Raw genomic sequence first — 13,282 nt, 5'->3', positions numbered from 1 at the left:
CGCTTCCATGGTGTTCCTGAGAAGCTCAATTGAACATTATGATGGTTCGACGCTCACAAGAGTAATTTTGCAATACTATATTACCGGAACGAAATGTGACAAACCAACGCAGAGTGGTCCGTTTATTCGCCATTCCTGGCTCAAATGCGCTCTTGACTTTTGGAGCTTGCAGTGCAAAGTTCAAGCCTGAATCTGTAAAGAAAAATCACTCGCAAATGTGTGTTATTCATGGCGCTGTTTCAAAACCCTATTCAACTGTTACCCCAGCCTGTTTGCTACACGAGTACAAAATTTGTGACGTTAGTCGCGTGACCTTCGTCCATCCCAGTGTTGTGTTGTTTAAGTGAGTTTCCCACCAGACGTCAAAGTTGACATTGCATTGGCACCAACCTACTATTATTACTTACATTCAAGTTTCTAAACTGGAATACAAACAATCGTAAACTTACCACTTTCATCTCCCACCATTTAACGTCACTTCTCTTAAGATGGAGAATAGACAAAAGCTGTGGACCAATCATCGATCTTAGCGCATCCTCAAATTCTGTACACTCTACTTCTGCCTTGTCAGTCCAACTTGCAGGCGCTTTCCATTTGAAAGCACTTTCTGATATTTCCTTGGCGTCAAGCCATTTCTGTAAAACAATGATGACTGCCCCTGCTGCTTGCAAGTACATATCACGAGTCAAACAGAACTGAAATAAAATTAGAATTATTATTTTAAATATACACCGGTAGTAGCTCAGTAACTAAAAATTTGAAACTATTTTCCGACATTTATTTGACTGAGTAATCCTCTACATATTTCACATATACAGGGTATTCATTTATTATATAGCCAAAATCCACTGGTGAAATTCTCACACCTAAACAATAAAAAAAGTCTATATGAACATAGGGCGAAAAACGCGTTGTTACAAAGTTACGGGATTCCTAAATCGAGAAAATCGTAACTTTGAGGCTGCCTAGCTTGAAAACTATGAGAGATATCAACAGCGGTTAAAGACATACTAGAGGGACTACTACACTGTCTATCTAAATAACCATTTTTTAGAGTCGAGACGTATCAGCGCAACGGATTTTATAGAGGGAGCTGCGGTATAGGTTCTGCTCTTCCTCCCCTCTTTCTAAAATCATATGCGCCGGTACATCCCAACTCTGAAACATGGTTATTTAGATAGACAGTGTACTAGTTCCTCCAATATTTGTTTAACCGCCTTTGATATATTTCACAGTTTCCGAGCTAGGCAGTCTCAAACATTACAATTTTCTCGATTTCGGCATCCCGTAATTTTGAAACAACGCGTTTTTCACCCTATGTTCATATGGACTTTTTTTTTTATTGTTTAAGTGTGAGGATTTCACCAGTGGATTTTGGCTACATAATAAATGAATACCCTGTATATATATATATATATTTGTATGTCTGTCCTCTACAAATCCACATCGTGGCGTGAATTCAAAATTTATGTTAAAAATATAGTATTTCACAAGCCCCTCCAGTTAGGGATATAAAACGTAGAACATAAACTCCTCATCGAGTCATTTCATTTCAAATCAACCAATCATGAAAAATTCATGGTCTCAAATTTTGATAATTTTTTGTACATTGAAAGACATGTTTGAGAATAGTTATTTCCCAAAATAAAGCTTTTCCAGCCCTTATTGTCAATTTATAATTAATTACGCAATTAGCTTCAAGGTCACAACTCAAACATGGCTGTTTTTTGCATTTTATTGTTTATTTCAATAACCATAAGAGCTATGGAGCTAAAAACTTGCATCCGTATGTAATTTTGCCTATAGATTTCAAATCTGCAATCAAAACTAAGGAATATTGTATAAGTGTAGAGTTATAGCAGCATTTATAGTCCCAAGTTCAGGCCCCGGAATGAGCATGTGGTGAAAGTTGTATGCGAGTGAAATTTTCGCACAAGGTGAAGATATATTTTGCGTGAACCAAATTTGGTTTTGAGTATTTGAACCTAAGGGCCAATATAAAACCTCATGTAGTAAATTTTTCAGTAGTAATGAATCTGCAAGGGATTAATACATTCTTCAAATGGCTATTTCAGGTTAATGAACCACGGAAATAACCCAGAACAGCCTTGGAAGATGATCGCGTAATCAGTGACCATTTGAAACATGACATTGTGGCTGTACATGAATTTTTAGCAGTGTTCTTGGCTAACTTAAAACGGAGCTACCATTCTAAACATGTCATATATTTCAGTGATGGCTCTGGGGCTCAACATAAAAATTGTAGAAATTTCAAGAACATTTGTATGCACAAATCAGATTTTGGTCTTACATGTAAGTGGTATTTTTATGCTACTTCACATGGTAAAAATGTTTGCGGTGGCGTAGGTGGAACGACAGAGCGATTAGTTACTCGTGCGAGTTTACAGAAGACAACTGTGAACCAAATATTAAATGTACAGCAGTTTTATAAATGGGCTGTTGACAGTGCCGTCCCGTGGAAAATCAGCGCCCGGAGCGAAGGTATACGACGCCCCTTCCCCCCCCCCCAGGTCGTCAGACCAGCGGCGAAGTGCCATGGTTGGTACGAAGCGGCAGAAAAATTTCAAAAATAAACCCTGCATTTCCTTGATTTTGAGCGCTTTTTATTACTTTTTCCTTCCATTATATATATATATTTTCTTTTTTCCTCCCGAATTTTTCGCCCTCTTACTTCGGAGCCCGGGGCCATCATCCCACTCACCCCCTCATGGTACGGTACTGGCTGTGGACAATATATCCATTAGATATTTTTTTGTATCAACTGAAAATCTTCAGCAGCATCGCACGACTCAAGGAAATAGGTTTATCCCTGTGAAAACAGTACCTGAAACAAGAAATAATCATGCTTTCATTCCTGATAGTGAAATAAATTTAAAATTAGACTAATTTCCTCTACATCAATGGAAAACCTACATAGAGTTTGGGTAGGTAAAAAACACAAACAGAAGACATCAGAATTAAAAGTATTGAATCCAGGAAAATTTGTAGCGTGTGTCTATGACTGCAAATGATGGATTGGGATGGTGCTGAAATATTCTGAGGAATATCAGGACTACAACACAAAGTTCTTACACTCTGCAGGGCCCGCTTCCACTTTTCACTGGCCTGGAACCGACGATATTGTATGGGTGCCAATCGATCACATTCTTATTGACGCAACAGATCACATTTCTATCACAGCTAGTGGAAGATCACAAATTGTGTCACATGAGATTGTTAATAAAATTAAGAGTTATTCGGGAATTTCAGTATTGTACAATACTGATGGTTAGTAGATAAGGCAACTGTTATTTTTTATATATAATTGTAGGCAGGGGCGCCCAAAGAAAATTTTCTAGGGGGGACCATTCCATTGTTGCTATATTAGTCTGGTATTTAATATACGTTGTTTGCTATCTATCTATTAAAATGCTACAATAGCAATTAAAAGCATTCGAGCTCCAACATATAACTATGGCTTTCAAATCTTTCATTTACGGTTATGTGTGATTTCACGTGTAACAGAGACAAACATTTTAAGTACGAGTACTTTAAATAATCAGTTAACTAGATCTTTTTCATAAAGTTTATGATATAAAATTGTTGTTGTATTTTAAAAAGCCTTCTCTAAAATCAATGCATATGAATTGTGCTTCCATCTTCCGAGTTCTTTTAAACTATATGTTGTGGACGTTTATATTTTTGTGATCAATCCTTTCGATAATGAAATCTCGGAAACTACAGGCTCTAGAAAAATGACGTTTTCACTGATCGATTGGAAATTTTGCGTAGATTGTCCAGTTCTAATTGAATATTTAAAAAACATGGCCGTTATTTCTTTATTTCATTTTTTAGGGTACACTGGAAGCGTTGAATTTTTTTTTAAAAAGCACCATATCCTATGCGTTATACATTCCAACACCATGCTGTTGTATATAGGGGTTGCATATGTCTCAGGCGTTTATTTCATGGCCAAATAATAATGAAAAAGGAACGATAACCATTTCTCCAGTCTAACCAGTAAGATGAATCTTTATTTTTGGAGTGTTTTGCCCAATGAACACCATATATAACTGCCATTATTATTACTTGTGTATGTAATGTATTTGCTTATTACATGCTGCATGCAAGAAGAAAGAAAACACTGGTCATGCATGAATTAGAAACTCCAACCGGAAGTAGGCTCAAATCTTGCAAACGGTGCGAGATAATTGAGCTCCCCTTTATGCTACGCCTTGCCGATTTTTTTAAAATCAAAACTTCTTTCACTTGTGTCTGTAATGGGACATGTACAGATGTTGTGAGGAATGAGGATATTTATGCTCATATGCGAATGATGCGCTGTGTAGGGGGCGCAGGTTCAGCTAGTATTACATATAAAATTTTATGAGCCAGGGGGAAGGGGCTTCCCCCCTTCAGGTGCCTACGATTGTAGACTACTGTGTGGAATAGTTGAAATAGAGTTATACAGTATCAAATAGTCCATATCATTATTTCAGAAGCTCGTTAAGAGGCAAAAGTCACACTCAGATTTTTGGGGGGCCTTAGGTCCAAATACCCAAAACCATATTTGGTTCACACAAAATACAGGTATTTCTTAACATTGTACTAAAATTTCACACATGTACAACTTTCACCACATGCTCATTTCGGGGCCTGAACTTTGGACTATAAATGCTGCTATAACTCTACACCTATACAATATTCATTAGTTTTGATTGCAGATTTAAAATCTACAGGTAAAATTAAACGCGAATGCATATTTTTAGCTTTATAGCTTTTATGGTTATTGAAATAAACAATAAAATACAAAATCAGAAGTTTTTGAGTCGTGACCTTGAAGCTGATTGCGTAATTAATTACTAATTAACTATGACGGCTGGAAAAGTTTTATTTTGGGAAATAACTATTCTCAAACATGTCTTTCAATGTACAAAAAATTATCAAAATCTGAGACCACGAATTTTTAAAATGCTTTTACTTTGGTTGATTTGAGATAGAATGGCCCCATTGAAAGTAATTCGACATGTGTCCCAGCTTTTCGAAACTTCTACTTCTAACGTAGGAAGGGAGTCAATTTCTATAATTTTAATTTTTCATTTTATATTCATAAAATGACAATAAATAAATTAAATAAATAAATAAAATAAAATAAACAGCTGAACAGTTTAAAATGAATTTTTAAAATAGCACTTCAGTCGACCTGGTTATTTATCAATACACTTTGATTGAGGTTAGTATCCTAAAGAAGGGAGGAGTTAAATTTTTCACAGAGAATAATGGCTACACCTTTTGAAATGAATTTTTGAACATACTCAAGCACTTGGGTGGAGCTCAGGGTTTGAAAAAACCCGGGCTTTTTTGAAAAAGCCCAACCCACCTGGGCCCATATGGGTTTTTTCGGGTATTTTCGGGTTTAATTGGGTTTTTCGGGTTTAATCGGGTTTTTTCGAAATATCTCAATGTCTTTGGGGTAAAAGTGTTAAAATGTGATTTATATTTCAAGATTGTCATTGTCACAACTTGCAACAATTTTCTACTTACTGCTGTTTTGAAACAAATGGCCGCCATTTTGATATTTTACGTTGGTATGCCGCCAAAATCTATACAGGAATTTTAGTGTGTCTCGTGCTTTTATTCTGAAAATTTTAACTTAAAAGGCCAAAAGTTGTACCCTGTAGTGTGTGTAGTAGAGGCAGACAAACGAGTTGAGTTGACTTTATGTTTAACGTCCCTTTCAGCAGCCAGGCTATGAGACGGGACCTACTGATTAACGTAGAATCCGAACCACATGAGTTCCCTCCGGGAAGCAAACCCGGGTCCCACGCCGAAGACGCGTACACTAACCGCATAACCATGAAGGAGCTCAGCAGACAAACGAACAAATGTAGATCAAGTCATCCAGAAGCCTGACTGACGATCGCCAAATATGAATACCAAAAGGGGTCTATTAATTTAAAGCACAGATACAATTCATGTTGTATGAAATAAATAAATGTTTTAAAATGTCTTATATGAAATTAAGATCTTCCAGCGTATAAACCTGCCATATTTTCTCCATGAGAATACGGGACACCTCAGATCCCCCCCCCCCTTTCCTGAACTTTCCAACACAATGCAATGAACTGCAGTTCGTTATGAACAAAAGTATAGGCCACGGTGGCTCGATGGTAGAGCGTTCACCTCTAGTGCATGGGGTTCCTAGTTCGATCCTAGCTCTCGCCAAGTGAGCTTTGTGGTGAACAAACACCTTGTGCGTGGGTTTTCTCGAGATTCTCACGTTTCCTCCCACTTTCTTCATTCTGTCATTTCATTCATTTCTCATCATCACCGTCAGCTTGAGCATAGCAGGCATAACCGTGAGACTAAAACTAAAAAAATTAATTTAATTTTTTTTTCAATAATATAATAGGCGAAAGTTCACTAAGCAGCAGCTGCTTTTCTCTGTCCGTACCCTGCAATTAATTGTATAGACTGAAGATGCTTAAAAACTTAAGATGTGCTATAAAAATGCTTTACAGGAAAACAATATGCAAATTATTTAAATCAGTGGTACAATCTACTTTCAATATTTTTCGCGCGTTTAGCAATATTTATTTACATGGCTGTATCTACCAAAATTACGTTCGTCAGTTTAATCTGACGAAAAGCTTATTTTTCTCCTTGTGTCGTGTGTAATCGTGAGGACCAGGTTTACATTTTTCTAAGACCTGGACCGAAGCACAATTCTGTGCCCCTAGCCTCTGAAAAAGATTATAATTCTTGTTAACTTATCTAATGTGTTGCTTAAGAAAAGTAGTCATCTTCCCTGTGTTTGTAAATGTAGAAGCACTCAAAGGCGCTTTTTTTTCTTTCTTTTTTTTTTATGTTCCGGAGTATCCGAGTTTCCATCAAGTGCAATGGAAAAAGTAGCACTGCAAATTTTGCTCGCTATCAAGTCGAACAGGCTGGTGTTATAACTTCCTCGAAACTGTTACATGCAACAGCGTACTGTTCATTCACTAATTACAGGATTCCCAGCCAATGTCAGAATTTTTTGTTTTTCACTTTTCGAATAAGCTGATATTAATAGCAGAAATGGAACGGAGTTAAAATACGAGACATTTCCCTGTCCCGACTAAATTTACGGGGACGCGGGACACTCGAGCCCAAAAACGGGGCACCCCCATTTTTTACGGGTCGTATGGCAGGCTTAAGCGTAAAATAAATAGTTTTATTGTTGAAGTATTCATTTCCGATCCTTCTGCGTTTAATTCGGGAATTTCCCGAGCACTTCTTTCACGGCGTGTACATCAAAACTTCCACTAGTACGGAAATTTGAACTCAGCACTTGAAATAGTAAGCGTTACATCGTCTTTGGAACCCCAAGCATTAAGCTTCTTAAATTTGACAAGAATTTTTACGCTATTGCTGGTGTTGATTCTACAGGCTGCTTATTTGAAGAGTAGCAACAAATGACTGAATTAAACTGTTATTGTTGGAAAACCAAATATTAGTTGAAGAACCTTGTGTTTTACATCAAAGGTAAGAAATAAAACTAATAGTTTTACTAATGTATTACATATGTACTATTAGTACCAGTACCTATGACCTTAAACCCGTCAAAGCATAAATTTGTTCTATAACTATCTCAAGCTAAGGTAAGTCTTTTTTTTTAAATTCATTTAGTGCATTCAGAACTTTATAAAGGTCTTATGTTGAACGTTGTTGTATACCTTTACGTGAAAGCCTCTAATTCGCCCAAAGAAAGTCTAAAATCTGATACAAATCACTTACAATGTGATCACTTTAGTTGTATCAATATTATACGAACAAATAGGTCAAAAACCCAGGTGGGTTTTAAAGTGGGTTTTTTCAGGTGGGTCCAACCCGAAAAAACCCACCGGGTTTTTTCGGGCTGGGCCCACTTCGGCAAACCCTGGTGGAGCTAGATTTTTATCATTTCGTTTCGGTTTCAATACGCATTGACAAAATAAATGACTAGAATCTTCCATTTTATAGGACAAAATCTAAAATGACTAATGACTACGGTGGCAGACACCATAGTCAAGTGGTTAGAGCGTTGGATTCATGTCCGCGTGGTTTCGGGTTCGATTCCCAGCCGATGCTTCCCCAATTTTCGGCGTCCACTTAGCATCGTGAGGCAAATTGGGGAGTCATGTGAATAAAAGTGTCTAGAAAACTCCCGATACGCCGGTTAGCGATAGGGCTACGCCACGCTAGGCTGGCGTAGTTCCATCAGTCGCTAACAGATGGTGTGAAGCGGCTCAGGTTCACAAAGCGAGCCGTTACGTCGTTTTTTTTTTTTTTTTTTAATCATTACGGTAGTCTATGACTTACATGATCAAAAGAAATAAAATAAAAGACTAAATTGCTGCATAATACGACGGACTGAAATAAGTACGATTGCACATGGTATGAAAGACAAGCATAAATAGTTATGCATGACACATATGAACTAAAAGATAAAATCGCCCATGGTAACAGGAAACTGAATAAAAATAAACGGAGATCCTCTACGGTAGTGAACATGTTAGATGTTCTAAATGTTAGTGTATGTACTCTATTCATTTTTCTTCTATTTTGGACAATAAGTATTTCACGTCCAGGCTATTTTCACTTTTGGTCTACACTTGTGAAATACATATTAACTAAATAATCTTTCTATCAGAGCTCCCTTATGGGTTCGGATCCCACGTTAAACTGTAGGTCTACGTATCATATAGCCTCGGCGCTGAAAGGGACACTAAACTCCAAATTAACCAACCAACCAATCTTTGTACCACATTCGTAAGTGTAGTCAACTGCAGCAAGTATACAGTGAAGACTTATTACATAATACAGATAGGAATACCGTACAACTAGGATTTACCCTAATAAAACTTGTCCTTAACAATATTTCGGTTAATGTTCTAAACTCTCTAAAGTTCCATAGGAGAACTAATTTTGAACAGAAAACCTATCCCATTTTATCGTGAAATTGATCGTATTTAACTCTAATTAATTAATCAATACATACTGATCATAGGTGTTGCTTCTAATTAATATCCTGGAGTGTCTCACTATTTCTATCGACTTTGATCTTGTCACTTCTCACAACATTTGTACATGCCCCTTTACAGACACAAGTGAAAGATGGCTTGATAAAAATCGGCAAGGGGTGCCATAAAGGGGAGATTTTTTTTTTCATTATTTTTTCGATATCTCGCACCGTCTGCAAGATTTGAGCCTACTTCCGGTTGGAGTTTCTAATTCATGTATGATCAGTGTTTTCTTTCTTCTTGCATGCAGTATGTAATAAGCAAATACATGACACACACACAATTAATTATAATGTCAGTGATATCTAATGTTCATTGGGCAAAACACTCCAAATAATAAAGATTCATCTTAGACTGGAGAAATGGTTATCCTTCATTATCATTTGGCCATGAAACAAACACCTGAAAAATATGCAATCCTTGTACACAAACATGGAATGTATAACTCGTAGGATATGCTGCTTTTAATTTTTTTTTAAATTTCAACACTTCCGGTAAAATTTCAACGTGCCCCGAAAAATGTAATAGTGAAATAACGGCCATGCTTTTTTTAATATTCAATTAGAACTGGACAAGCTACACAAAATTTGGAACTGACCAGTGAAAACGGCACGTTTCTAGCACTTGTGGATTTCGAAATCTCATTGTCGAAAGGATTGAAGACAAATATATAAACTTTTCTTTGGAGACAAACATATAAACGTAGCATTTTAATATATAGATTACATTGTTTAAGATAAAGTAAATTCGTATTTTATTTATCTTTAAAACTGTTATTTTACTATACATATTTCAGTAGAGTATAGAGAAGGGAAAGGAATAACATTTTTTTTTTCTTTCTTTTACGGCAGAAATAGCGAATTTATGACTTGCTTCTTAATACTAGTGAAATATCAATGCACTTTGTAGAGTCTTAGGGAAGATACTGATCCTTTACAATGAATGACGAATCTTATATTTGAATAATTTACTGCATGTAAAATAAATATATTGTTAAAAATATGCTACTTATTTTAAAAGAATGAAGCTCAAAGTTCGATGTCTCGACTGATAGTGACAAACTAAAGTTAAGGTAAAGGATAATTTTGTGTCCCTAAGTAACCAGATTTCTCTTCACTTGAAAAATGGAATAGATAATTATTTGCTTCTAATTCTCTTTCTTCTTTTTCCCTAACTCCTCGCTCGTATTATTCTATAGAAATTAGCAGTAAATCTCTAACTTATAATTCTCTTACCTTCAAAATCGATCCGCTTTTACTTGAGCATCCAAACAGCCTCTTAAACGATGAGCTACACTCTAAAAGTAAAAGAGATATCATTGAATGAACCACATATCACTATCGTTACAGCACAAATTTGTGGAGATATAAAAATTTTATACTTTTACCACAGTATGAATGACTAAATCAAGATCCTGATAATCTTTATATGAAGCCAGTGTTGTCCGAAATTTTCTCTCTCAATTAGAGCAAGAAAACGCCAGTTACGTAATAGTAAAACAAAAGATCACGAATTTTTATGTACATTATTCTAATTAATGTGTATTAAGAAGTACATACGGCGAATAATGATATGAAACGTTTCGTTACTCGTACCATGTTTATTCCCAGTGAGAAAAAAGAAAGTACAACTGAATGATACTGCAAGGGTTCGTGATATCGTGGCAAACTAGGAGAAAATAAACCAGGAGATAAATATGGACACGCCTAACTGTCACAACTAACATGGCCTAAGATTAAAAACTGCTTCTCCTTGCCACAAAAATGAGAACTTTACCACTCAGTCATTGCATCTCCACTATCTGATCAAACATTACTTAATTTTTCTACATGGAGATTTAAAAATGGAGTCACTAAATTAATTGACACGTTCAATATTATCAAATATACCTAAGATTCATCATTAGAAAAGGCAAAAATGAAATTTCATACTTTAAATCATGCCCCATAGGACAATGGGAACAAGGATCTTGATGTTTCATAATATTTTGAACCGAAATAGCGTGCCTTAAGTCTTCATATTTAGTAATATTTTAACAAAGTTTTCATGTTTAGTAGAAATTTATTTATTCATATTCTGTATGTGCCGAATGTCTAAATGAAATCCCTAACTTTGCTGAACACTTTGCATTACCTTCAAGGTTAAGAGCACTTCCCATCTCCCAAGTAGAACATGAGTTCCTCTCTTATCAGATCAATAGCAATGGACTGAAGCCAATCTCCCAGTTATACCTATTAGTGGAGGGAACTCCACTAGCGAGTGGAGTCTACCAGTATCTCCAGTGTTGGCACTGGAGCGTTTTAATACGAAACTACTTCCCCTTTTGATACTAAAACACGTCCTTAATCATAAGGAATCGAGTCCCACGATATGATCACAACGGCAGTCCAATACATGATCTGGAGACCAGGGAGGGACTACAATCCTAGTCCTGTCTACTTAAAATTAGGACTGAGATACCACCTGTATTAACGCAACCAATGAGTCATACAATCCGTCCACTTTAGTGGGAAGATCCTCCCCCCGGAGAACATCTCTTCACATTTGGCTCACTTGACTTAGTAAGAAAAAAAGACAATACCAATATAGATTTATATGTACCACCAATATGCTTAACTTTAAAAAAAAATCCATAAATGACGAAAATGTGTGACACTAACAAACTTAGGGGAACTGAGATAATGGCAGTGGTATTTATACATTTCCGGGCTTAAATCCCATTGTCTTATTCTTATTGCAGGGCTCCTAGTGGTATGGTCTCTTGTAAATAGTTGAAAAGTGACCAAAAGCACATGAAGACGTGACCAAAAAGTGACTAAAATCTTATCAAAAAGTAACTTTTAACCTTGATGCCAAACTTGGGCATAAATTGAATTTTACTTTTTTTTTTTTCATCAACCAAAATGGATCATAGCTGAAATACATAATGTTTTAACATGTTAATATTAAAAATTATTTTATTTAAGTTTGTCAGCTAATTAAAAAAAAAAAAAGATGGATTACTTGTGTTTAGAGGCTCCTTTAACACATAAGATCAAAGCAAATAATATGAATTATGTTTATACCCTTATAAGAATTCGTAACTTTTAAAATAAATTACAAATGTTAACTAAAAATGCAGTTGCATACAAAATGGAATAAAAAGCAGTAACCAAAAAGTATGCTAACAGATTTTCATATTTTCACGTAAAATTAGTCTTTCTTCACAAAGAGGTGAGTTATTAAGGACGATTTTTTCTGCACGTCATCGGTCTGTTTCTGTTCATGTTGCAAATCTTTCCTTACTGTCTCCAACCCCTAAAACATACCTGCGCAAAGTGTACTTCTGTCATGTCCTTCCGATGACGGAACAGCTGTTTTCAGACGTTCAGAAGCCTGAAACAAAAGTTCATTTTCTGCTTTTCTTTTCATATCCTCTTCTTTTCTTTTCTGTTCCAGGATTTCTCCATGTCCTCAATGCCCCCTTTTTTCCTTTGCCAATTTCTCCATTACCTCCCTCTTTGCTTGTTGTTTTGTTCCATCTTTCTTCTTTACGACTTCTTTTTGGGCTTCCTCCATTCTTAGGTTTTCTAAGTATACTTTCTAGTTATGGTAACCAAATCTAACAGATGTAAGAAGCTTATGAGTAAGTGGAACCAGTTCTGGCCTATTTCCAAATTTCTTCATCCCGAACATTATATTTCACTTAGCACTGAGAGTTCTTAAAGCCATCGCTGTGCAATCTTCAGAGAGCAGACGACGTGACAGTGAAAACCCACGTTCCACGTCAGCACTGCCATGACTTAGAGACAAACTTTCACCACCGTTGCCACTGTAGGAAACTTGATGAAAAAATTACTCCAGAAATCATCTATTCAGCCACTGCAAAGACTTCGTGAGAAATTCTCAAGTTGAACTTCCAAATCAATGTTGAGCGGAAGAACTTTTGCCAGATTTGTAATATACTTGACACTCTCAGAAGATTTTACATTTTCCGGATGAAGACAAGACAAGTACTTAAGTTCTGGAGAAATTTCAATGGTTTTCACTATGTGTTTATATACTGCCACGTAGTGAGACTACATTTTTCTTGAAACTAATAACATCCTTCTCCTTCCAGCTCCTGAATGCTAACATTACTTCTTCCTCACACTCCATTTCATCAACAGGTAACAGATCTTCCTCACTTGAAGCACTTTTATCTAGTTCAGTCTAAAGATGTAACTTCTTTCTTCACAAATCGCAATAAAAAAAAATAAAAA

General features: G+C 36.1%; 1 protein-coding gene across 7 annotated transcripts in view; it reads right to left on the bottom strand.

Annotated features, from left to right (window-relative positions):
• LOC145675879 (uncharacterized) overlaps positions 1-13,282 on the bottom strand; it is a 143,822-nt gene that overhangs the window by 106,353 nt on the left and 24,187 nt on the right. For all 7 annotated transcript variants that reach the window (XR_014129236.1, XM_081746669.1, XM_081746670.1 and 4 more), the window contains exons 5-6: positions 10,277-10,338; positions 450-695 (exon numbers count right to left, since the gene is read on the bottom strand). Coding sequence is in view for 6 of the 7 variants with exons in the window: in XM_081746669.1 (XP_081602795.1) it covers positions 450-695; positions 10,277-10,338 (308 nt within the window). In the remaining variant the exon portion in view is untranslated. The remainder of the gene's footprint in view (positions 1-449; positions 696-10,276; positions 10,339-13,282) is intronic.

The sequence above is a fragment of the Thermobia domestica genome, chromosome 18, assembly GCF_964235325.1.
Source record: "Thermobia domestica chromosome 18, izTheDome1.hap1.1, whole genome shotgun sequence".
NCBI lineage: Eukaryota > Metazoa > Arthropoda > Insecta > Zygentoma > Lepismatidae > Thermobia > Thermobia domestica.
Note: the sequence above shows the minus strand (reverse complement) of the source record. Positions and strands in the feature narration are given on the sequence as shown.